The sequence below is a fragment of the Gopherus evgoodei genome, unplaced genomic scaffold (genome assembly GCF_007399415.2).
Source record: "Gopherus evgoodei ecotype Sinaloan lineage unplaced genomic scaffold, rGopEvg1_v1.p scaffold_31_arrow_ctg1, whole genome shotgun sequence".
In the NCBI taxonomy this organism is placed as follows: domain Eukaryota; kingdom Metazoa; phylum Chordata; order Testudines; family Testudinidae; genus Gopherus; species Gopherus evgoodei.
The window spans coordinates 4,569,589-4,596,118 of NW_022059983.1; the positions used below are offsets into that span (position 1 = coordinate 4,569,589).

General features: G+C 52.8%; 1 protein-coding gene across 1 annotated transcript; it reads left to right on the forward strand.

Moving 5' to 3' along the window:
• Positions 1-23,724, forward strand: LOC115640478 (sialoadhesin-like). Its single transcript, XM_030543266.1, has 10 exons — positions 1-55; positions 1,530-1,598; positions 2,663-3,016; positions 4,258-4,521; positions 4,926-5,207; positions 12,580-12,667; positions 13,050-13,089; positions 20,419-20,525; positions 21,455-21,545; positions 22,494-23,724. The coding sequence occupies exons 2-10, from the start codon at positions 1,553-1,555 to the stop codon at positions 22,599-22,601; spliced, it is 1,380 nt and encodes a 459-aa protein (XP_030399126.1). The 5' UTR covers positions 1-55; positions 1,530-1,552; the 3' UTR covers positions 22,602-23,724.
• Positions 23,725-26,530: the final 2,806 nt, after the last annotated feature.

Genomic DNA, 26,530 nt, shown 5'->3' on the forward strand with positions numbered 1-26,530 from the left:
GTCAGCGGTGGGATCAGACCGGAGTCCCAGCCATTAACTCAGGCCCAGGGCCCAGGTAAGAGCCGCTTCTCCTTGTTTTGGGGCAAAAAGCCGGATAGGGGGAGAATGATTCTTCGCATCTCTAAATCACTGAAAGGAGATTAAACGGTGAGAGTTTCTTATGGGAGGGACCCCAGCTGAGATCAGTGCCGCGTCATGCCAGGCACTGCCCAGACACAGAGACAGTCCCTGCCCCATAGAAATTACAATTAAAATAGACAATAGGTGAGAGAGAAAACTGAGGCTCAGGGAGCAGTGACTGACCCGCTATTGTATGGTGGGTCCATGACAGATCGAGGAGTAGAACCCAGGGCTCTGTTTCCCTCTGCTCTGCTCTAGCCGCTGGGCCACACTGTCACACCAGGTAGCATTGAAAATACACTGGGGGCTTCTAAAAATGGCGTGAGAGCCAGTCTCCACCCAGTGAGCTCAAGGTGTAAGATATGGGGACTGAACACGGCAGGGCAACATTACCCTGTGCTGCTAAACAGCTGCCATGCAGTACCCCAGAGCAGGCTGCATTTGACTGCTGGTTGAACAGATCAACAACTGGGCAGGCTGTGAAGGTGTCTGAGATCATATGGGGGAGACCACGCTAGAGCGATCAACTGTTCAGAGAGGGAGCCTGGTGTTTGGGGTAAAACTAGGGGCTGGGAGCCAGGACTCTTGGATTCTAGTCCGAGCTCTGCAAAGGGAAAGTTATTTTCAGACAACTGGCCCTCAGACCCTTGCTGGCCAGTTGCCCCATTACCCAGAGAGACGTTCTCAGAGCGGTCGGGTAACATCAGACACTGGCTCTGCCCAGGCTGTGGTCACAGATTCACACAGAGATGAGACCTGATAAACAATCCAGCTATCGGAGAGGAAGCAGCAGAGGAAGCGCTGGGGGTGCAGAGCTGCAGGATGGGCTGGGGGGCTCAGCAGGGGGCTCTCTCCTCGCAGTCAGGGCTGATCTCTGCTTCTGGGGTTTGGCTGTTCCCAGCTGAGACACTGAACCCCGACCCTTCCCCTTGGGCCTGTGATACCCTCCCCCACATGGCTCTATCTCAGGGGGTCAGAATGTCCCCTGGGGTCCCTGCCACACCCCAAATTGATTTGTTCCATTCCACCTCCCTGACTCTCCCTGCACGTCAGCTCCTCATAGGAACTGTCCTTTGGTCCTGCCCTGAACCTGCCCTCTGCGTTGCTCTGAGCTGACAAACAGCTGCATGTCCCCTCCCTGAGGTGGCTGCATTTCATGCCTGGGGCTATGAGTCCTGCACACACGGCCCGCTAGGCACACAGAGATAGAAATGCAACCAATCATTGCTCCATTGGGCCAGTCTCCGAGCTTTACTCACTTCTGGTTAGGAAATTGTTTTACAAAGAGCCCTAGGTGTAAAATACCAGGTCACGCAGCCAATCCCGTGGCTGGACGCCATCGCCCGGCGCAGACGAGCTGTCACCCAGAAATGCTGCAGGTGACACATTCCCGACCCCTTCCCCCCGAGGCCGGCTGAGCGCTCTGTCCTGGATGGAGATGGCCTTGGTGCTGGTCCCTGCCTTCTGCCTTCTGAGCGGTGAGTAATTCACACAGACGCACCGCGCTGCCGCCCAGGGGGCCGGTGGGGACTGTTTCCCAGCCCTGGAAGTGCGTCTACACTGCCAGAAGGGGGCTCGGAACTGGGCTCCAGCGCAGGGAAGTCCCAGCCACTTGCGCCAGCGGCTCCAGTTCAAGCCTAGAGTGCGTCTGGCCTTGACCCTGACCCTGAGCGGCCGGGTCCTCGCTGCTGGTTTCACCCAGGCGGAGAACAAACCTGGTTCTCAGGGCAGAGTCAGCCTGGTCTAGCCCGGGCCACCCTGGGCTGAGCAGCGAGGGCCTCAGCCGCTCTCGGCCCCCGGGCTGCGGTTTTCCTTGTGCCACGTCCTGCCTCCGGGCTTCTCGCTGCCCCTGCGAGTCAGGGAGTCTCCTGGGCCAGCCTGGAGAGCTCTGCTCCCTGCCCTGCCTGTCTGCCCAGCTCCGGCCTGGCTGGTCCCTGCCCCCGTCCGCACCCGGCTTCTTGTGCATGGGAAGAGCCTGACCTATGATTGCCAACCCTCCAGGATTGTCCTGGAGTGTCCAGAAATTAAAGATTAATCTTTAATTAAAGATTATCTTGTGATGAAACTTCCAGGAATTTGTCCAACCAAAGTTGGCCACCCAGCCTGACCCCTCGCCATTGGGGCTTCTCCTGCAGTCAGGGCCTCTGGCCCAAGGGCCAGATACCAAGCTGGCGGGGGGAGCGAACTGAGAGGGGATGGGGATGCACTGACAGGCAATACGGGAACCTGAATTGAGTGGGGAATGGGGAGGTGAACTGAGGGAGGGCTGGACTGAATAGGGTGGCCAGGGGAGGTGAACTGAGCAGGGTTTTATGGGGACAGAACTGAGCGGGGGGGGATGAAGTAATGGAATGGAGACGACGGACTAGACTGATGGGAAGCTGGGCAGATGCAGATTGTGTTTTAAAGCCCCTGGTTTAGGGGGCTGAGCTGATGCTGGCCTCTCCCAGTGGGATCTGTGCGGCAGCCCAGGCTGTGGGGCGGGTTCCCCAACTGGCTGGGGCCGGGTGCCGATCTGAGCCCCGATTCCTGTCCCTGGCAGGTTCCTACGCCCAGGAGTGGGGCGTGACACTCGCGCCAGGGCCCCTTGATGGATGGGCTGGCTCCTGCATGACCATCCCTTGCTCCTTCACCTACCCCGCAGGGTGGACGGTCAGGGCCGTGAGCTGGACACGGGACAGGGATCAAACCGTGTATCACTCGGACGAGGCTCGTGTCCACGCTGCCTTCAAGGGGCGCGTCCGCTATCTGGGGGACCAGCAGCACAACTGCTCCCTGCGGGTGGTGGGGCTGCGCCACAGCGATCAGGGCACCTACCGCTTCCGCTTTGAAGTAGTGCGCGATGGCAGGAGTGACGCATGGACGGGTCGGCCAGGGCAGCAGCTCAATATCTTCGGTAACTGACTTCCATCCACCAGCCCCAGGTCACTCTCTCTCTCTCTCTCTCTCTCTCTCTCTCTCTCTCTCTCACACACACACTTTTCTGCCTTGCTCTCAAATCCAAGTGGTTAGAGCTGGGAATCAGGACTCCTGGGTTCTCAACCCAGCTCTAGGGGAGAGGGGTAGTGTTTAGAGGAGGGGGGACTTGTGGGTCACAGTCTTTGTTTAATCCTGAGCTGATGGTGTCAAATTTGCAGATGAACTGAAGCTCAGCAGTTTCTCTTTGAAGTCTGGTCCTGAAGTTTTGGTGTTTCAGGATGGCTGCCTTTGTAAACAAAGACTGTGAATGGCTAGCCAACTACAAAAGCAGTTTCTCCTCCCTTAGTGTTCACACCTCAACTGCCAAGAGACGGCGTCACCCTTCCTAATTGAACTAACCTCATTGTCTCTAGCCTGCTTCTTGCTTGCATATATATACCTGCCCCTGGAAATTTCCATTACATACATCTGACGAAGTGGGTATTCACCCACAAAAATTCATGCTCCAATATGTCTGTTAATCAATAAGGTGCCACAGGACTCTTTGCTGCTTTTACTAAATCTTATAAATGTACCAAGAGTCACCTGCTGGGGAAATTGCTCAATATTTTCTTTGAGCTTCTCTTTCCTCTCCATGTTTCTCTCCCTCGCTCCAAATCTGGGGAAATGCACCAGCCCAAATCATGTCAGAGACGTGTTCTGTGATAACAGGAGTTACAGTGTGTTTGTACCTGGCTCAAGCAAGATTTGTTTTATTCTTTTAGTGGTAAAAATTGGATCTGAATTCCATTCATATCGATCATATCTTCACCCACCAGTTTATCTCTGTTGGTTGGTTGGTTTTTAGCAGCATGGGGGAATCTGTCTCACTTGTGGGATTTGCAGGATCAAAGGTTTCTGTGGCTGGGAGGGGGATGAAAATGGAAAAAACAAAGCCGGGCACTTGAATAACAGGAACGGGACAGAATTCAAAACAGTCCCGTTTAGGGCTCTGGTCTGAGGCCCAATGTGTGGTGCCCCCCACTGGCGGCTGCGCCCCTCTGGGCAGACCCAGCGCTCCCCGTGTCTCAGGCCAACTTTTGCTGCTCTCCTCCATTGCCACAAGCCCTCATTGCCCTGGCCAACCGAGCTCCCAGGCTGGGCTGCAGCCCCTGGGAGCGCTGCCATCCCCAGGGCCCAGCAGGATTCAATGGTTCCTGACCCCTCCTCTCCTCACAGCCCATCTGTGCCGGCCCTCCCTGGGGCACCGAACGGAACTGGGACCCTCCCTCACTTGCTCCGTGGGGGCCACCTGCCCCCATCGCCCCTCCTGGTACGACCAAGATGGCGCACGGCAGAGCCCAGAGGAAACCCCGGGCGGGTCTGGGGCAACTGATCTGCGAATATCCCCGTCCCAACTGGACCCCGGCATGGCGCTAAGATGCCAGGTGGATGGATACAGGAATGAGTGTGACTCTGCCCAATCCCAGCCCCTGGGGACAGGTGAGCTCTGCTGCTAGACATGGCATGGGTAGAGCAGGGAGGGTGGGAGCCAGGACGCCTGGGTTCTATCCGTGAGACAGGGAAGGAATGGGGGGCGAGTGGGGGAGCAGGGAGTCAGGATACCTTTTCTATCCCCAGTTCTGGGAGAGGGCATGTCTAGGGGTTAAAGTGGATGAGACTCAGTGCCAGGACTCCTAGGTTTTTCCGCAACTCCGGGAGGAGAGTGGGTCTGTGGGTGAGAGCTGAGGGGCTGAGAATCAGGACTCCTGGGTTCTATTCCTTCAAAAACTGTCATCTGGCTCTAGCAAATATTCTTGCCCCGTGGGACTGGACAGGGAGGGACCTGCCCCTTCGTTCAGTCCCAGGGCCCCACTGACAAACTCTCACCCGACTCTCGCCCTCAGTCGCCCCCAACGTGCCCAGGGTCGAGGGTTCGTGGCCGGCAGGGAAGGCAGTGCTCAGGGAAGGCGCCAATTTTACCCTGCGCTGCCAGGCTGCTGCCCTGCGGCCCATCACCAGGTACGTCTGGTCCCGTGGGGACGTGTGGCTGCCAGAAGCCGGGCAGGATTTACATGTTGACAAGGCAGCCGTCTCCGATGGAGGGAGCTACGCGTGCGGAGTCTGGGTCTCCGGCCCCGGCTGGGGGTATCTGAGCCTCTCTGCGAGGGAATCGGTCGAAGTTCAGCGTAAGCAGTGAGGGCTGGCGAGAGCCTCCTCCCTCGCAGCCCCTGATGCTCCCCACACGGCCTCCTGGAGCAGCCCCGTGTGCCCCCTCCTTGTCCCCCCTGCTTCACCCCACCCACCTCATTAGCCCCAGCCTCATATTGCACCCCCACCTCCTAATAACTGGGTTTAGTCAACCCCTGTGCTGTTCTTCTGGGCTGGGCCCCCCCACCTCTGCATCGCTCCCATGGTTGGGCCATCAGCAACAAATTCAGTTTGTGTCCCCCTCCTACCTACCTGGGCCCCCAGCCCGCTCCCGGCCACTGCCCATCCCCCAACCTGCCCCGGGGCCCCATTCCACACTGAGCTGGGCCCTGTCCCCTCCCACCTTCCTGGGTGTCCAGCCGCCTCTGTGCCAGGCCCTGCCCTTCCATCTGCCTTGTGTCCCCAGACCCCGCTGGGACAGCCTCTGCCCCCGCAACTGCCACAGACCCCCAGCCCCATATGGGCCAGGCCCCGTCCCACCCCTCACCTGCCCCAAGCCCCCAGATTGCTCTGGGACAGATTCGCTCCCCCCCAATTGCCTTGAGCCCCCAGACCCTTCTGGGGGACCCCTCCCCCTTATCCCCATGCCACCCTGCCTGTTCTTGCCCCCAGGAGCCACATGGGCCTGGCCCTGCCCCTCACCCTCTTCCCTGGATCCCTTCCCCCTCTGGGCCAAGTACCCCCCACCCCATCTCTCTCCGTTCACACCTCGTGTCTCTCTCTCACCCCCCAGATGCTGGCGTTACGGCAGCGCTGGGCACCAGCCCGCAGGAAGGGAAATCAGTGACACTAAGGTGCAGTTACACCAGCAGCCTCTCCACCCCCAACTCCTGCACCTGGTACCGGGGCGGCCGGCAGCTGGGGGGATCCCGGCGGGAAATGGGGTTTGGGACGCAGTAAGGAGTGGGGCGGACTGACCTGGGAGTGTGTCTAGTTTTACTGAGACTGTCTGCATGGGGGATGGGAGAGCAGGGGGGGACGATACCTGAGCCTGTAACCTGAGCCAGGAGGGGGATGGGGCCAGATGCCACCTTTGCCCGGGAAACTGGACAAAGGCTGGAGGCAGAGCCACGGGGAGGTTGGAAGGAGACGGCTGCAGGGGAGTTTCAGTTTGAAGCTGGCTGGGGAAACAAAGGGAAACCCCAGGGTTGGGATCTAAGCTCCATGATGCCCCAAAGGGACCTGGCTGAGGGGTCCTGGCTGTACCTACAAGCCCTGCTTGGGACTGTGTTTCTGTCACCTAATAAACCTTCGTTTTACTGGCTGGCTGAGAGTCACGATGAATCACTGGAAGAGGGGAGTACAGGACCCTGAGTTCCCCCCACTCCATGACAACTGGTGGCAGGGGTGGGATCTACTGCACCCCATGGATGGAGCTTCCTGCAGTAAGTGACTGGGAAGCAGTGAAATGAAGGGGGCTTGACGGGGACCAGGCGTGCTGAAGATTCAGCAAGGAACCGGGGGAGGAGGAACTATGCTTAACCCCTGAGAGGTGGTGACCTGGAGAAGGGCTGGAACACAAGGGGTTCCCCCTGGAAAGTGTGGGGAGCAGCGAGCACCCAGGCCTGCGAGGGGCCAGCGAGGAGGTGTACAGCAAGCACCTTAAGGGCGACCTCGTGGCGCTGTGCAGGCAGAGGGGGCTGTGCATTGGGAGGCTCACCAAAGAACAGCTGATTGCCCAGCTGGAGGAGGAAGATCGCTGGAATGAACCGACCTCTGTCTCTGAGGGAGGCAGTCCGGCCGATGCAGTGCAGGCACCAGTGTCTGTTCCACCTGGGAGTGGTCAGATGGCTGCTGAGGGCTTCCCAAGACCCTTCTTCCTATGCCTAGGGGAAGGGCGGGGAGGAGTCCAGTGAATACCACAGGCACCGTGACCTCCCCGGCCAACAGGGGATCCTCCCGTTGGAACTCCCCATAACTGGAGCTGAGTCGGCTGAAATGGAAGAAGGAAATAAGGGTAAAAGAGCTGGAGTTGAGGCAGCAGGAACTGATGAAGGAGCGAGCAGAACGGGAGAAACAAAGACAGCATGAAAAAAAACAGAGACAGCAGAAAGAGTGACAGAGACAGCATGAGCTGGAGTTGGCCAAGCTGAGGAGCAGCGACCCCCCGGCTGCGGTGAGTGAGGGGGGACCCAGGACTGCATGGAGATTTGATAAGGGCGTCCTGGCCCGGCGTAAGGAAGGGGAGGACATAGATGACTTCCTGAATGCCTTTGAGACGGCCTGCGAGCTGCACAAGGTTGACCCAGCAGAGAGGCTCCAGTTTCTCACCCCCTTACTGGACCCCAAGGCCGTGGTGATGTACAGCTGAATGAAAGGGGTGGAGGCAGGGAACTATGAACTGTTGAAAAAGGCCCTGCTCCGCGAGTTTGGGCTGACTCCCGAGATGTACCGGAGTGAGGGTAAAACCCCTGAGGTCACATATCTAGATCTGGCCCTCCGGATGCAGGGATACGCCCACAAGTGCGCAGATGGGGCCCCAGCTAGGGAGAACGTGCTTAACCTAATGGTACTGGAGCAATTGTATGAACAGTGGCCATCCAACCTGAAGCTGTGGCTGGTGGACAAAAAGCCAGAGGACCCGCGACGCACAGAGCAGCTGGCCGACAAGTTTGTGACCAGCCGGTCAGGGGGTGGCAGGGAGAAGTCCCAAAGGAACAGGTCCACCATGAAGCAGAAAGTCACCCTGGGACCTCCCAAAGGGGGACCATGGAGAACCCCCTCCCAAGGGGAACATCCAGCGTCAGGACCAACCGACCGGCTCGAGGGGACCAATGGGATATGAGCTGCTATTACTGTGGCCAAAGAGGCCACATACGGACCCAGTGCCCCAAGCTCAAGGACAGACTGAGCAGACTGAACCCACACTGAGTTAACTGGGTAGGGACCCATCTGGATGAGGGGCTGGCTTCCCAGGCAAGGGGAGCTGACAGCTTCCCACCTGCTCAGGTGGGAGGAGGGCCCCAGACCAGCTTCTCTGGGGGGCTGGATGCTCCAGACTCAGGGTTTTTGGTTTACAGGGTGGTCGCGGGGCTGTCCCTGTGGAACGAGTGCCTTGTTACCCTGAAGGTGGATGGGAGGAAGGTCAATGGATACTGGGACACGGGCACTGAGGTGATGCTGGCCCAGCCCGAAGTGGTAGCTCCAGACCACGTAATGCCCAACACCTACCTGACCCTGACCGGCGTGAGCGGGACACCATTCAAGGTGCCCATGGCGAGGGTACTTCTGAAATGGGGGGCCAAGAAGGGCCCCAAGGACATGGGGGTGCATCACCATTTGCCCACTGAGGTGTTAATGGGGGAGGACCTAGAGAACTGGCCAAGCAACCCCCAGAACGCCCTAGTCATGACCCATAGCCAAAGCCGGCAAGGGGCATGACGCCCTGTCCTCAGGAAGGATATCACACTGGAGGCACAGAACCCTACCCTGGTGGGGAGGAAGCAACCAGGAACAAGGGTCAGAGGGGCTGCGGCTTCAGACCCAGCCAGCGAGAGGGAGCAGGTCCCCGTCCCTTCCCCAGCTGCTGAGTTCCAGGCCGAGTTGCAGAAAAATCCCTCCTTGCAGAAGCTAAGGGACCCGGTCAACCTCAGTGTGGTACAAACCATGGGAAGAGGTTGCAAGGAAAGGTTCCTGTGGAAAAAGTAGTTCATATACTGGGAATGGGCTCCCTCAGAGGAGATGGAGTCATGGGGGATCAGGAGGCAGCTGGTGATACCCCAGAAGTATCGCTGCAGGCTAGTGTACCTGGCCCATGACATCCCTCTCGCAGGGCACTACAGAACTTTTACTGGCCTGAGGTCTTTACCACTGTCCAACAGTATTGCAAATCCTGTGACCCCTGTCAGAGGGTGGGGAAGGCCCGGGACAAGGGGAAAGCGGCTTTGAAACTCTTGCCCATCATAAAGGAGCCTTTCCAGAAGGTAGCTATGAACATAGTGGGACCTCTCAGCAAGACAACCCAGTCGGGGAAGAAATACATTCTGGTGGTGGTAGATTTCGCCACCTGCCACCTCGAGGCAGTGCCCTTATCGTCCATTAAAGCAGGCACCGTGGCAGATGCACTGCTAATCATTTTCAGCCCAGTAGGGTGTCCCAAGACAGTCTTGACAGACCAAGGGTCCAGCTTCATGTCAGCCCTACTCTGGTTCTTGTGGGAGAAATGTGGGGTCCGGCACAACTGGGCCTCAGCATATCACTGGTAGAAAGGTTCAACGGGACGCTAAAGATGACGCTGAAAACCTTTACGAACCAGCACCTGCAGGATTGGGACAAGTACTTACCTCACCTGCTGTTCACGTACAGTGAAGTACCGAGAAGTTGACCGGGTTTTTGCCTTTCAAACTGTTATACGGCAGGAGGGTAAGGGGGCCCCTAGACCTGACGAGAGATGAATGGGAGGGGAAGGCCACTCCTGATGTAAAGTCAGGGTGAAGTATGTCCTGACCTTCTGGAAAAAACTTGCTAAGTTCATGGGCCTGGCCAGGAAAAATCTGGCCAAAGCCCAGAGGAAGCAAAGGGTCTGGTATGACCACAGAGCACAACCCTGCACCTACGCCACTGGGAATCAGGTGATGGTTCTCATCCCCGTGAAGAGAAACAAACTACAGGCTGCCTGGGAAGGTCCTTTCAAGGTTGTCAAACAACTAAATGAGGTAAACTAAGTGGTGGAGCTGTCAAACCGGGCGCACCACTGCCGGTGTACCATGTGAATATGATGAAGCCTTTTTATGACAGGGGGAATGTGGTGTGGGCCGTGTGTGGACATTGGGAGGAGCAGAGAGATGACCCTTTAGTAAATCTATTCCCTGGAACAAGAGCTGGCTCCCCACCTGGAAACAATTTCCCTCTCTGATCGGCTAACCCCTGCCCAGAAAGTTGAGATCAGAGGGATGCTGTATCTGTACCAACAGCTGTTTTCCAACCAGTCTGGACGCACTAATCTGACTGTCCACCGGGTGCAGACAGGGCCGCACCCCCCTATAAAATGCTCCCCCTTCCGCCTCACAGGAAAAACTATGCAGGACCTAAAAAAAAGAGTCAGGGACATATTGGCTTTGGGGGTGATCCAGCCGTCTTCCAGCCCTTGGGCCTCACCAGCGGAGCTGGTCCCCAAGAAGGATGGGTCGATCCAGTTCTATGTGGACTATCGAAAGCTCAATGCCATCACCGTATCTGATGCCTACCCCATGCCCAGGCCTGACGAGCTCCTAGACAAGCTGGGAGGTGCTCGGTACCTCACCACCATGGATCTTACCAAAGGCTACTGGCAAGTGCCGCTGGACGCAGATGCCAGGCTGAAATCGGCCTTTATCACCCCTCTGGGGCTCTACGAGTTTCTGACCCTGCCCTTCGGCCTCAAGGGAGCGCCGGCCACCTTCCAGCGCCTGGTGGATCAGCTACTGAGGGGGATGGAGAGTTTTGCCGTGGCGTATATTGACGACATCTGTGTCTTTAGCCAGACCTGGGAGGAGCACGTGTCCCAGGTTAAACAAGTGCTGGATCGACGCCAGGAGGCTGGGCTGACCGTAAAGCACAACATGCGACCCGCGTGGGCTCACTGTGCAGCCCACTGAAGGGGGAGCAGGCAAATGGCAGGTAAGGGAGGGGGGCTGAAGAGGCGGGTGGGCAGGGCAGGGAGTGAGGAGGTGAGACGGGGGGTGGGGGGCTGAGGAGACTAGCGGGGGGGGGGCAGGTGAGCTGGCGGCGTGGGAGAAGGGGCTGAGTAGGCGAGCCGGAGGGGTGAGGCGCTGAGTAGGCGAGCCGGAGGGGTAGGGGGCTGAGAAGGCGAGCGAGGAGTCAGTGGCTGACCTGTTCTACTGATCTGATCTGGCTCCCAGCCCCTCTCCAAGGGGTGCAGCTGTCTGGAGGTGCTGCCTTCCACAGTCACACCTCAGTCATTCAACAGGGCAATTGATTATAAAGTGGGGGGAGATCTTATTCTACTTCTAGCAAAAAGACATTTTTCTTTTACCTTAATTTTACTACCTTAGGGGCTCGTTACAACATATTATAGCTGGGTGTGCAGGGGGTGTGCTGGGGGGGCGTTGTGTTTCGGGGGGCTTGGTGGCGCTGGAAAGGACGGGTCAGCGGGACCGGGGGGGGCAGGGGGTCGGCCCTCACTGTTTTCTTTGGAGTAATATGGCCCTTGCCGCTTTACGAATTGTGCAGACCTGCCGTAAAGGCTGAGAAGTGCAAAGTGGGGATGGCTGAAGTATCCTACCTGGGCCATCAGGTGGGGAACCAGCCAAGGTGGAGGCGATCGGAGGCTGGCCCGCTCCCCAAACCAAAAAGCAGATCCAAGCCATTATTGGGCTGGCGGGGTACTACTGAAGGTTCATGCCCCACTTTAGCTCCATAGCCGCCCCCATCACAGAGCTATGCCAGAAGGGGAAGTCAGACAAGGTGGTCTGGACCAAGCGGGGCCAGGAGGCTCTCCGGGCACTGAAGATAGCTCTGGCCAGTGGCCCAGCTCTGGCAAACCCAGACATTGACAAGCCCTTTATGGTGTTCACAGACATCTCAGACACCTGGCTCGGGGCGGTGCTAATGCAGAATAACAAAAGGAGGAAGAAACACCCCATCGTGTACCTAAGCAAAAAGTTCCTACCCCAGGAGCAAAGCTACGCGGCCATCACAAAGAAATGCCTGGCCATGGTGTCACAGAGTGGGGGGGAGTCAGGGCCCTGCACCCCCCTTTTCCTGCGATTCACCCTGACTCTCAGCCAGCCAGTAAAACAGAAGGTTTATAGATGACAGGAACACAGTCCCAAGCAGGGCTTGTAGGTACAGCCAGGACCCCCTCAGCCAGGTCTCTCTGGGGGGGGCAGGGAGCTTAGACCCCAACCCTGGGGTTTCCCTTTGTTTCCCCAGCCAGCTTCAAACTGAAACTCCCCTGCAGCCGTCTCCTTCCATGCTCCTCCCGGCTCTGCCTCCAGCCTTTGTCCAGTTTCCCGGGCAAAGGTGGCACCTGGCCCCATCCCCCTCCCAGCTCAGGTTACAGGCTCAGGTATTGTCCCCCCCTGCTCTCCCATCCCCCACGCAGACAGTCCCAGTAAAACTAGACACATTCCCATGCCCGTGCAGCGTTGCTGTGCAGCTGTTACCCAGTTGCCCTGTCCCAGATATGGCTGAATCTATGCACCAAGTTACCCATCTCTCTGCAGTGGCACCGTGCAGCTGTTTCCCAGCTGCCCCACCCCAGAGATGGCTGCATCTTAGCACCACATGTCATGATCCATCCCCCTGCAGCTTCACTGTGTGCTTGTTACCCAGCTGCTATCCATCAGCAAAAGGGGTTCAAAAATCTGCTGCAGGGTTGATCCAATAACCCTCTTTTCTCCTTTTCAGTCCCCAGGACACCCACGTACATCATAGGACTTACAGTTGTGCTTGTCCTGTTACTGCTGGTGGGGCTGGTTGGCGTCATAGCTTGGAGGTATTTGCACTTTGGCAAGCCAGTAATATCCACGTCTCTGATCTCTGGCAATCCCCAGCTCCTCCCGCCTGGCCTTTGCCGGAGAACCCCGCGCAATCCAGGGCTGAGAATTGCTGAGCCAATTCAGATGCATTGAAACCCAGCTGGAGGGAGGTGATTTCATGGTGGTGGTTGGGTCTCACACAGATACCTGACACCCGCAAGGGGCCTGGGAAGGGCTGGGTGGCCTCCTGGTTAAATGACTGGTCTGGTGGTCAGAAGAGCAGGGGTCAAGCCAAGGCAGGAGGTTCTATTTTGTGGGAGCCTTTGTCCTGTTCCTTCCCCTCCTGAACCAAAGCAGATGATGTTTTGCCTCTGAGCTGTTGGTCTCCTTTCTTTGTAGTAAGATGCGGAGCAAACGCCAGGGAACGAGCAGCAATGCAGTAAGTGCGTCTATGGGGCTGGGAGCCAGGACTCCTGGGTTCCTTCCCTTCCTAGCTCGGGGAGGGGAGTGGGGGCTAGTGGGCTAGAGCAAGAGGGGCTGGGAGCCAGGACTCTTGGGTTGTAACTCTCGCTCTGCTGCTGACTCACTGCATGACTTTAGTTGAGCTCTGTTCCCTCAGTTTACCTCTCCATAGAATATTGTTATAAAATTCCCACCTCTGCCTCCCCCTCCGAGCATGACAGAAGGTCTCTCCGATCCCCTGGGTAGTTTATCAGGGTCAGGGGAGGGGGCCTCTGTGCATTTTCCTTTGTTATTACACATCACCGAGTGGTCCCAGAGCAGTGGCTCGCGGCCTCACTTCTACCTGTGTCATAAACAGATAGCTAAGGGTTAATGTCTCTTTCACCTGAAACACCTGACCAGAAAACCAATCAGGAAACCGGATTTTTTCAACTTTGGGTGGAGGGAAGTTTGTGTAAGAGGTCTTTTGTCTGTCTGCCTGTTTCCTCTGAGCTTTGGAGAAGTAGTTCTATTTTCTAGTCTTCTGTTTCTAAGTGTAAGGACAAAGAGATCAGATAGTAAGTTCTATGGTTTCTTTTCTTTGGTATTTGCATGAATATAAGTGCTGGAGTGCTTTGATTTGTATTCTTTTTGAATAAGGCTGTTTATTCAATATTCTTTTAAGCAATTGACCCTGTGTTGTATCATCTTAATACAGAGAGAACATTTGTATTTTTTCTTTCTTTTTTATATAAAGCTTTCTTTTAAGACCTGTTGGAGTTTTTCTTTACTTCAGGGAAATTGAGTCTGTACTCACCAGGGAATTGGTGGGAGGAAGAAATCAGGGGAGGTCTGTGTGTGTTGAATTGGCTAGCCTGATTTTGCATTCCCTCTGGGAAATAGGAAAGTCCTTTTTGTTCCCAGGACTGGGGAACGGAGAGGGGGAATCACTCTGTGTAGTTTCACAGAGCTTGTGTCTGTGTATCTCTCCAGGAGCACCTGGAGGGGGGAAGGGAAACAGGATTATTTCCCTTTGTTGTGAGACTCAAGGGATTTGGGTCTTGGGGTCCCCAGGGAAGGTTTTTCAGGGGGACCAGAGTGCCCCAAAACACTCTAATTTTTTGGGTGGTGGCAGCAAGTACCAGGTCCAAGCTGGTAACTAAGCTTGGAGGCTTTCATGCTAACCCCCATATTTTGGACGCTAAGGTCCAAATCTGGGAATAAGGTTATGATATGGTGTGCAGCGTTGTGGGAAAGATACAATCCAGAAGCCAGTAGGAATATTATATTTTTCTTTTCTCTGCTAGGGGCTTTTTAGCAGAGAGAAACAGTTTGGTTTTAAAAGGGAACCAGAGAGAATTTTTTTTTCTGCTCTCTAGCAGTTTGTGGTTTGCATGTTAAGCGAGAAGCCATTACCAAACTGTTAAGGGTCTTTTGTCATGCAATAGCCCTCCCATTAGGTGGCAAGTACCAGCACTTATATGCATGCAAATAAAGTGGTTTTTCTGGTTTCCCTTAATTGAACATTAGCTAGAGAGAGAAAAGGAAAAAAGCACTGTTGCTAGGCAGACTTCAGGAGGCAACACAGCCTGCAGTGCAGAAGATAAACACCGGAGGGCACCCCAACACAAGAAAACAGGAACCATGTCTACCAGGACAAAAATGGAGGCCGAAGACCAATTCAAAGAAGCTGAACACAGGCGAGAGATGGAAAAACACAAACAGGAACTAGAAATAAAACAAAAAGAGATGGAGATAAAAGAAAAGGAAGAAAGCCTCAAACTGGCAGCCTTCCAAAGAGAACAGGCAGCCCAAGAGGCAGCACACAAAAGAAAACTAGAAGAAGAAGAGGTGGCCCACCGCCGAGAAATGGAAAAACAACAAAAAGAAATGGAAAAACAACAAAAAGAGAATGAAGAGAAGGAAAAACAGAGAAAACATGAACTGGAGTTGGCAAAAGCTGGGCTGCATGTGCCAGCCAACCCTAACAACCCGGCGCCAATTATTACTCCACAGCACAGGAAATTTCCCACCTACAAGGCAGGTGATGACACCGAGGCCTTCCTGGAAAATTTTGAAAGAGCCTGTCTTGGGTACAGCATCCCCGAAGACCAGTACATGGTGGAATTAAGGCCACAACTCAGTGGACCTTTAGCAGAGGTGGCAGCTGAAATGCCCAAGCCGCAAATGAATGACTATAAACTTTTTCAAACCAAGGCCAGATACAGGATGGGGATAACCCCAGATCATGCCCGTCGGCGCTTCAGAACCCAAAAGTGGAAACCAGAGGTGTCATTTCCCAAACACGCCTACTACATTGCAAAAAACTATGAGGCCTGGTTAACAGGAAACAACATTCAAACCTTGGAAGAAGTGAACCTCCTCATACAAATGGAGCAGTTCTTGGATGGTGTTCCTGAAGACATCACACGGTACATACAAGATAGAAATCCCAAAACTATCGCTGAGGCGGGGGAGATTGGAGCCAAATGGATGGAACTGGCAGAAAGCAAAAAAGCTACTGTCAAGGGGAACGATTACCCCAGGGGGCACACAGACCATAAACCCTACAACCGAGGACAGCCAAAGACCCTACATACCACCCAAGTAAAGCCACAGATACCCTACTCTTCAACCTCACCAGTCTCCAGTAACTCACCTCGGCCCAGTGACCCATCAGATGGAAGATGCTTTAAGTGTAATGAACTGGGACATATCAAGGCCAACTGTCCCAAGAACACCATGCGAGTGCAATTCATTACACCACCATCACCCCAAAGATCCCCAGGCCCAGATGCCTCTCAAATACCCTTGGAGCGAAGGGAAAATTTGAGAGTGGGCGGAAAGAAGGTTACTGCGTGGAGAGACACGGGGGCACAAGTGTCAGCTATCCACCAATCCTTCGTTGACCCCAAATTCATCAACCCAAAGGCCAAAGTTACAATTTACCCCTTCATGTCACAAGCTGTAGACTTGCCTACAGCTCAACTGCCTGTCCAGTACAAAGGCTGGTCAGGAATGTGGACTTTTGCAGTCTATGACAATTATCCTATCCCCATGCTACTGGGGGAAGACTTGGCCAACCAGGTGAGGCGGGCCAAGAGAGTGGGAATGGTTACCCGTAGCCAAACCAGGCAAGCTTCCAGACCCATTCCTGTTCCTGAGCCGTCCACAGAGGCCCCGTCTGTGTTACCAGAGACCCAGACAGAGGTAGTGGACCCGGATTCCATGCCTACCACTGAAACAGCCACAGCATCTCCAGTCCCAGGCCCGGAACTGGAACAGCAACCAGCACCAGCAAGTGCAACCACATCTTCAAACTCAACGCCAGAGGGCGCCAGCGAGCCAGAACTGGCAGAAGCACACGACAGCCATACCCAAAAGGCTCAGCCAGAGCCTGAAATACCCTCAGGTGCACCAGCGGAGAGCGGTTCACCAGCAACGGAAACAACCCCATCACCTACATCGCTTCCAGAGGGACCAAGCCCAAGTCCACAGTCTGAGGAAGAACTGGTGACCCCAGCCTCAAGGGAACAGTTCCAGGCTGAGCAGGAAGCAGATGACAGCCTTCAGAAAGCGTGGGCGGCGGCACGGAGCACCCCACCGCCTCTCAGCTCTTCTAATCGATCCCGGTTTGTTATAGACCAAGGACTTTTATACAAGGAAATTCTTTCTGGTGGACACCGGGAAGAATGGCAGCCGCAAAAACAGTTGGTGGTTCCAACTAAGTACCGGGGGAAGCTCTTAAGCTTAGCCCATGATCATCCCAGTGGCCATGCTGGGGTGAACCGAACCAAGGACCGGTTGGGGAAGTCCTTCCACTGGGAGGGGATGGGCAAGGATGTTGCCAAGTATGTCCGGTCTTGTGAGGTATGCCAAAGAGTAGGTAAGCCTCAAGACCAGGTCAAGGCCCCTCTCCAGCCACTCCCCATAATTGAGGTCCCCTTTCAGCGAGTAGCTGTGGATATTCTGGGCCCTTTTCCAAAAAAGACGCCCAGAGGAAAACAGTACGTACTGACTTTAGTGGACTTTGCTACCCGATGGCCAGAAGCAGTAGCTCTAGGCAACATCAGGGCTACCACTGTGTGCCTGGCCCTAACAGACATCTTTGCCAGGGTAGGTTGGCCCTCCGACATCCTTACAGATTCAGGGTCTAATTTCCTGGCAGGGACCATGGAAAAACTGGGGGAAACTCATGGGGTGAATCACTTGGTTGCCACCCTGTACCACCATCAAACCAATGGCCTGGTGGAAAGGTTCAATGGAACTTTGGGGGCCATGATAAGAAAATTCATCAACGAATTCTCCAATAATTGGGACCTAGTGTTGCAGCAGTTGCTGTTTGCCTACAGGGCTGTACCACATCCCAGTTTAGGGTTTTCACCATTTGAACTTGTGTATGGTCACGAGGTTAAGGGGCCATTACAGTTGGTGAAGCAGCAATGGGAGGGGTTTACGCCTTCTCCAGAAACTAACATTCTGGACTTTGTAAGCAACCTACAAAGCACCCTCTGACACTCTTTAGCCCTTGCTAGAGAGAACCTAAAGAATGCTCAAGAAGAGCAAAAGGCCTGGTATGACAGACATGCCAGAGAACGTTCCTTCAAGGTAGGAGACCAGGTTATGGTCTTGAAGGCGCAACAGGCCCATAAGATGGAAGCATCATGGGAAGGGCCATTCACGGTCCAAGAGCGCCTGGGAGCTGTAAACTACCTCATAGCATTTCCCAATTCCTCACTAAAGCCTAAAGTGTACCATGTTAATTCTCTCAAGCCTTTCTATTCCAGAGACTTACAGGTTTGTCAGTTTACAGTCCAGGGAGATGATGCTGAGTGGCCTGACGGTGTCTACTACGACGGAAAAAAAGACGGTGGCGTGGAAGAGGTAAACCTCTCAACCACCCTGAAACGTCTGCAGCGGCAACAAATCAAGGAGCTGTGCACTAGCTTTGCCCCATTGTTCTCAGCCACCCCAGGATGGACTGAACGGGCATACCACTCCATTGATACAGGTAATGCTCACCCAATCAGAACCCCACCCTACCGGGTGTCTCCTCATGCCCAAGCTGCTATAGAACGGGAGATCCAGAACATGCTACAGATGGGTATAATCCGCCCATCTACCAGTGCCTGGGCATCTCCAGTGGTTCTGGTACCCAAACCAGATGGGGAAATACGCTTTTGCGTGGACTACCGTAAGCTAAATGCTGTAACTCGTCCGGACAACTATCCAATGCCACGTACTGATGAGCTATTGGAAAAGTTGGGACGTGCCCAGTTCATCTCTACCATAGACTTAACCAAGGGGTACTGGCAAGTACCGCTAGATGAACCTGCCAAGGAGAGGTCAGCATTCGTCACCCATACGGGGGTGTATGAATTCAATGTCCTTCCTTTCGGCCTTCGAAATGCACCCACCACCTTCCAGAGGCTGGTAGACGGTCTACTAGCTGGACTGGGAGAATTTGCAGTTGCCTACCTCGATGATGTGGCCATTTTTTCAGACTCCTGGCCCGAACACCTACTCCACCTGGAAAAGGTCTTTGAGCGCATCAGGCAGGCAGGACTAACTGTTAAGGCCAAAAAGTGTCAAATAGGCCAAAACAGAGCGACTTACCTGGGGCACCAGGTGGGTCGAGGAACCATAAACCCCCTACAGGCCAAGGTGGATGCTATCCAAAAGTGGCCTGTCCCAAGGTCAAAGAAACAGGTCCAATCCTTCTTAGGCTTGGCCGGATACTACAGGCGATTTGTACCACACTACAGCCAAATCGCTGCCCCATTGACCGACCTAACCAAAAAAACCCAGCCAAATGCCGTTAAGTGGACTAATGAGTGTCAAAAAGCCTTTACCCAGCTTAAGGCAACGCTCATGTCTGACCCTGTACTCAGGGCCCCGGATTTTGACAAACCATTCCTAGTAACCACAGATGCATCTGAGCGTGGTATAGGAGCAGTGCTCATGCAGGAAGCAACAGATCACAACTTCCATCCTGTCGTGTTTCTCAGCAAGAAACTGTCTGAGAGGGAAAGTCACTGGTCAGTCAGTGAAAAGGAATGCTATGCCATTGTGTACGCCCTGGAAAAGCTACGCCCATATGTTTGGGGACGGCGGTTCCAACTACAAACTGACCATGCTGCACTAAAGTGGCTTCATACTGCCAAGGGGAACAACAAGAAACTTCTTCGTTGGAGTTTAGCTCTCCAAGATTTTGATTTTAAAATTCAACACATCACAGGAGCTTCTAACAAAGTTGCTGATGCACTCTCCCGTGAGAGTTTCCCAGAATCCAGTAGTTAAAAAGTGTTCTTAAAATGTAAAAGTCTGTTAGTTATATACTTAGTAGTATATGTAAAGGTGCATGTGTTGTATTAATCTGTTTATTTTCAAGTTCTAGAAGGAAATTGCCGCCAGTGAGCTTCCCCACTGTCTGCAATTTGGGGGGCGTGTCATAAACAGATAGCTAAGGGTTAATGTCTCTTTCACCTGAAACACCTGACCAGAAAACCAATCAGGAAACCGGATTTTTTCAACTTTGGGTGGAGGGAAGTTTGTGTAAGAGGTCTTTTGTCTGTCTGCCTGTTTCCTCTGAGCTTTGGAGAAGTAGTTCTATTTTCTAGTCTTCTGTTTCTAAGTGTAAGGACAAAGAGATCAGATAGTAAGTTCTATGGTTTCTTTTCTTTGGTATTTGCATGAATATAAGTGCTGGAGTGCTTTGATTTGTATTCTTTTTGAATAAGGCTGTTTATTCAATATTCTTTTAAGCAATTGACCCTGTGTTGTATCATCTTAATACAGAGAGAACATTTGTATTTTTTCTTTCTTTTTTATATAAAGCTTTCTTTTAAGACCTGTTGGAGTTTTTCTTTACTTCAGGGAAATTGAGTCTGTACTCACCAGGGAATTGGTGGGAGGAAGAAATCAGGGGAGGTCTGTGTGTGTTGAATTGGCTAGCCTGATTTTGCATTCCCTCTGGGGAATAGGAAAGTCCTTTTTGTTCCCAGGACTGGGGAACGGAGAGGGGGAATCACTCTGTGTAGTTTCACAGAGCTTGTGTCTGTGTATCTCTCCAGGAGCACCTGGAGGGGGGAAGGGAAACAGGATTATTTCCCTTTGTTGTGAGACTCAAGGGATTTGGGTCTTGGGGTCCCCAGGGAAGGTTTTTCAGGGGGACCAGAGTGCCCCAAAACACTCTAATTTTTTGGGTGGTGGCAGCAAGTACCAGGTCCAAGCTGGTAACTAAGCTTGGAGGCTTTCATGCTAACCCCCATATTTTGGACGCTAAGGTCCAAATCTGGGAATAAGGTTATGTCAACCTGCCTTGCAGCGCCAGCTGGGCCCGGGGGAGACCCCGATGTCTGGATGCATCTATGAGAACACCCAGCACTATGGCATGGGGCAGCCAGCCCACCTGGCCCCACCCGGGCCCCCCAGGTAACAGCATGGCCTGGCTGGAAGCAGCTGTGCAGGGGCTGGGTGTGGGGTGGTGCCCACGAGTTAGGAGAATATCGCCAAAGGTGAGCTTGATAAGCCTCCACCTGGGGGTAAGTCAGTGTGTGTGTGTGTGTGTGTGTGAGACCCTGTGTCCCTGGCGCCCCCTGCTGGAGGGATGAGCCCTGTTTGGGGCAGAGGCTGGATCGGAGCCAGCACTCCCTAGGCAGGGGTCCACAAACATTTTCTGTCACGCCCTCCCTGACCCATAATGGAATCTGTCCGTGCCCCACTCGAGAGCCGTGGTCAGGACCTGGGGTTGAGGTCGGAGCTTCGACTGGGGCTGGAGCTGCAGCTGGGGCACAGTGGGGCTGGGTGGGGCTCCCCCCCTGCACCCCATGGGGCCTGGCTCTGCTGCCCTGCCCCAAAAGTTCCTCCATGCCCTCCTAGGGTGGTGTGCCCCAAAGTTTTGGGGGAAGGATATGGTTTGAGCATTAGCCTGCTAAACTCAGGGTTGTGAGTTCAATCTTTGAGGGGGCCATTTAGGGAACTGGGGTAAAAATCTGTCTGGGCATTGGTCCTGCTTTGAGCAGGGGGTTGGACTAGATACCTCCTGAGGTCCCTTCCAACCCTGATATTCTATGATTCTATGAAGGGAAAGGCCCTGTGCCCCCTTCCCTGCCTTGGCCCCCCGAGCCAGCCAGTGCCCCCTAGAGGGGAAAGGCCCCATTCCCCAAATCCATGACTCATGTCTGGTCTGGGGAGCTTTAGCCCAGGGGTACCCCCTAGCCACGGACCCACAGGGGTTCTGCGCTGTTGACCGACGCAGCCTGTCCAATCCCCAGCCACGGTGCTGCAGCCAACCCAACGCTAGCAACCAAATGCCCTCGCGCCATCCCCAGCCCCCCAAACATTCTCTCTTTCCGTGGCAGCGCGACCACCAAGCTGTGCCCGGGCTCTCCGGCCGGCACTGAGCAATCCCACACCTACAGCCAGCCGATGAACATGGGCAAAGTACCGCAGGTGAGTGACTCATTCCTCTGTGTATATGGGGCCCAGGACTCCTGGGTTCTATCCCCAGTTCCTGGAGGGGAGTGGGGTCTAGTGGGTTAGAGCCGGGGGAGGGGGACAGAGGCTGGGAGCCAGGACTCCTGGGCTCTATCCCAGCTCTGCGCCCTGTGAGATCAGCTTCCAGGGGCAGCGAGATCAGGCTGGGCTGGGTGCTCTGGGTCAGGGCGAGCACAGCTGCTGGGCCGGGGAGGGGGCATCACCCAGCAGCTGGAGGGCACAAAGGAGGGCGAGAGGCTGAGTTGTGGGGCTTGGGGGGGGTGACATGAAGAGAAGAGCGCCCTGGAGGGAGGGCTGCGTAGCGCCTAGGGCAGCGGGACAAGCTGTGGGCAGCTGGCCTTTGCAGAAATATTTCGTCCACTGGCTGGGACAGGGAATGGGGCCTGGGGCCGTTCCCCTGTAGGGGGCCCCGGCTCTGATACAACTGCTGGTGACTCAGTAGCAGCATTACCCTGAGCTGATGGAGCTGCTCCATTAGATGGCAGGAGTAGCAGAGCTGTTATCCCCAGGGGGGAGCTAAAGGAGTTGCTCCATTAGCCAGCAGCAGTGGTAGGGCTGTTATCCTCCATGTGTATCTCCCACTACAGAGGTGATGCCCTTAGCCAGTGTGTTTCTGTCAACATAAGGGGTCTCCAGAATGCCAGGCGCAGTAATGATCATCAAGGCTAAAATTGTGGGAGGAGGAGTTGTTTTTAGGAGACAGTGTTGCCTAGTGGATAGACCACTGGCCTGAAACACAGGACACCTGGGTTCTCTTTCTGGCTCTTCCACCTGCCTGCTGGGTGACCTTGGCTAAGTCACTTCCCTGCCTGGTACCTCAGTTTCCCCAGCCATGCCTTGAGCTCTGCTGACGTCAAGTTCCCCATCAAAGCCAGGCGTTGTCATTATTATTCTTCACGCTAGGATGACCCGGATGAGGTCCAGTACTCGGCCATCCAGCTGCAGCCTCCCACCCAGAGAGCAGAGCCTGCCGCCGACCTTACCTGCGAATACGCTGCTATTAAGCGCTAGCATCCAGCTGCGGCTCACCTGGCACCTCCCCCCAAATTCAGGGCAGCCCCACGGCCTGGGCAACACACTTGGCCAGGCTGGATGATCTCCCCGACCCGACTCTGGGAATATAGGCTCCAGATTCAGAGATTTGCTGGATCTGGATTCTTAGAGGAGGCCCCGTAAATGGGACATTCAAGGGGGCGGCGCAGGGATCAGAGGGTGGAGGGAGGCGCTAAGGCCCAGCTCCTGGAAGGGATTTTGGTGCCTAACTCTCCTGGGCTTCTGCCCCACGGAAGGGCTGTTTCTTCACTTCCCATTGACTCAATGGACATGCCAGGCTTCAGCGCGACGCAGACACAGTTCGGCTCTGCTGGACTCATACTATAAAGCTTTAGAACTAAAACACAAAGCGTCGACTGTCCTGTTGTAGCTGCGTGGCCCCGGACTGTGAGAGAGACAAGGTGGGATATGGTGAAATCGACATTTACTGCCATTGAGCAATGAAAATAATTTAAATCTTCCAAGCCTACATGTATTTATGCCTGGCTAAGCGTCAGTGTGATACCAGCCTTCTAGCCAATAACGATAACTGCCCTTATCCCAAGCTAATTCACCGATTTCTTTGTGGCGGATTCTAGGCTCAGTTGCCAAACCTCTTACTGAACAGTCGTTCACTTAGTATGTTCGCTTAGTAAGTCCACAGACCTGCAGGATTTGGTTTTTAGTGGTAAATGTCAATTTCACCAACTCTCACCGACCGCCAAAACATATTTCCATTGATAATAATTGACGTCGGCAGATGGGCCAAATAAGAAAACTGAGGCTTGAGAACCTAGTGTTTGATTTAAGGATATTGAGTTGGCTATTTTGTTCAGGGATGTTGACAACTGGGTGTTTTAAGAGTTGTAAAGTGTTCACTCTTTCAGCCTTGACACATGCAGTCATGAAATAAATATTGGCTGACACCTCTCCCTCTCCACAATTCCCTGCAATTAGGACAATGTAAACTGATAAAATTAGTTGAAAGGCCAAAATTTTGCACAGTTGTGAAAATTTAAAATCAATCCAAATCTGAAACATGCTTAAGAATAAATATTGATATTGTCTGTTGAACTTAGGGCTATGGATTAATCGCAATTAACTCACATGATTAACTAAAACAAATTAATTGCAATTAAAAATATGAATCACAATTAAGCGCAGTTTTAATCGCACTGTTAAACAATAGAAAACCTATTGAAATTTATTACATATTTTGGATGTTTTTCTACATTTTTATGTATCTTATATTCTGTGCTGTAACTGAAATCAAAATGTACACTTTTTTTTGTTATATTTCCATTGTAAGAATGATAAACAAAAGAAATAGTATTTTTCAATTCACCTCATACAACGACTAAAGTGCAATCTCTTTGTCGTGAAAGTGCAACTTACAAATGCAGATTTTTTATATATATATTTTTTGGTTACATAACTGCACTCAAAACCAAAATAATGTCAAACTTTACAGCTTACAAGTCCACTCAGTCCTACGTGTTGTTCAGCTAATCTCTCAGACAAACAGATTTGTTTACATTTGCAGGAGATAATGCTGCCTGCTTCTTGTTTACAATGTCACCTGAAAGCGAGAACAGGCATTTGCATGGCACTTTGTAGCCAGTATTGCAAAGTATTTACGTGCCAGATATGCTAAGCATTCGTATGCCCATTCATGCGTCAGCCACCAGAGGACATGCTTCCATGCTGGTGATTGCATTAATTAAATTTGTGATTAACCTCCTTAGGAGAGAACTGTATGTCCCCTGCTCTGTTTTACCCGCATTCCGCCATATATTTCATGTTGTAGCAGTCTCGGATGATGACTCACAACTTTCACTGCAGATTTGACAAAACGCAAAGAAGGTACCAGTGTGAGATTTCTAAAGTTAGCTACAGCGCTCGACCCAAGGTTTAAGAATCTGAAATGCCTTCCAAACTCTGAGAGGGACAAGGTGTGGAACATGCTGTCAGAAGTCTTAAAAGAGCAACATTCCGATGCAGAAACAACAGAACTCGAACCATCAAAAAAGAAAATCAACCTTCTGCTGGTGGCATCTGACTCAGCTAATGAAAATGAACATGCGTCAGTCTGCAGTGCTTTGGATTGTTATCGAGCAGAGCCCGTCGTCAGCATGGATGTGTGTCCCCTGGAATGGTGGTTGAAGCATGAAGGGACTAAGAACCTTTAGTGCATCTGGCATGTAAATATCTTGCCATGTCAGCTACAACAGTGCCATGCAAATGCCTGTTCTCGCTTTCAGGTGACATTGTAAACAAGAAGCAGGCAGCATTATCACCTGCAAATGTAAACAAACTTGTTTATCTGAGCGATTGGCTGAACAACAAGTACGACTGAGTGGACTTGCAGGCTCTAAAATGTTACACTGTTTTCTTTTTGAATGGAGTTTTTTTATGTACACAAATCTACATTCATAAGTTCAACTTTCATGATAAAGAGATTGCACTATTGTACCTGTATTGGGTGAATTGAAAAATACTATTTTTGGTTTTTTACAGTGCAAATACTTGTAATCAAAAATGAATATAAAGTGAGCACTGTACACTTTGTATTCTGTGTTGTAATTGAAATCAATATATTTGAAATTGTAGAAAACATCCACAAATATTTAAATAAATGGTATTCTGTCATCGCTTAACAGTGCGATTAATTGCAGTTAATCACAATTAATTTTTTTAATCACGTGATTAATCGCAATTCTTTTTTTTAATCACTTGCCAGCCCTAGTTGAAATTATAAACCAGTAAAAATCTCACACTCTCTATAACGAGGTCTCCCTATATACTGTGCACTCCTTTTATAACAATCACATTTGCTCCAGATTTTTTGATTCTTATAAGCGGTTGCTTCTTGCAAGCAGAGTATAGGTATGTTTTTGTCCCAGTGGTTTTGCTCACTGCTTTTGATATGCAATTGATTCTTATAACAGTGATTCTTATCAATGGAGTGCACTGTATATCTATCAAATCTGTGTGGGCCACACCTATAAATCCATTTAGCCACATATGTGTTGCTCTGCAGTGGTGTTCGAGAAGGCAGGGCCCAGAAATGACCCGGCCCTAGGAGCAGGAGGTGAGGAGTAGAAACAAGTGAACGTGTTCACAAGAAACTTTTTGTGGTCAGGAAACAGGTTCAGCACCACCAAAACATCACACGATTTCAGGTGGGTTTTGCCAAATTGTTTCAGTAGAAGATAAAATTAGGGCTGAGCCTTGACATTAAACTGTATTAGGTCCTGTCACTGGGTGGTAACAGGGACCCGATGGCGGGATTGGGGCCAAAGTGTCTCCTCCTGGTTAAAGCACTGAGCTGTGGATCCTGAGGGATGGCAATGCTAAGAGAGCCCTGGGGTGGGTAATACTGGGCAGAGTATACTCTCCGGGCCGTGTGTTTTGCAGGGTTAGAGGGTTTGGTTAATCAATCCACACATCTCAAGGGACTTTTCTGCATGGTCAGTTTGCCCTCGTGCCTAGCCCGAGCCAGAGAACCTCCCCCGGGGTCCCTGCACCCAGCACAGATCTGGACAGGGGAGGATCAAGGTAGAGTACCATTAACTCCGCCCCTTTGCACGCGTGCCCCCTTCATAGATCTGAAGCCTAGATCTGGGGGGTTGAGCTAGAGCACCATTAACTCCTACCCCTTGAACATGTACCCCTAACTCTGCCCCATTTGCAGATTTCAAGCCCAGATCTGGGGCTGAGCTAGAGCGGGGCTGTCATAACTATAAAGGGAAGGGTAACAGCCCTCCTGTGTACAATACTATAAAATTCCTCCTGGCCAGAGACACCAAAATCCTTTTACCTGTAAAGGGTTAAGAAGCTCAGGTGACCTGGCTGACACCTGACCCAAAGGACCAATAAAGGGACAAGATACTTTCAAATCTTGCTGT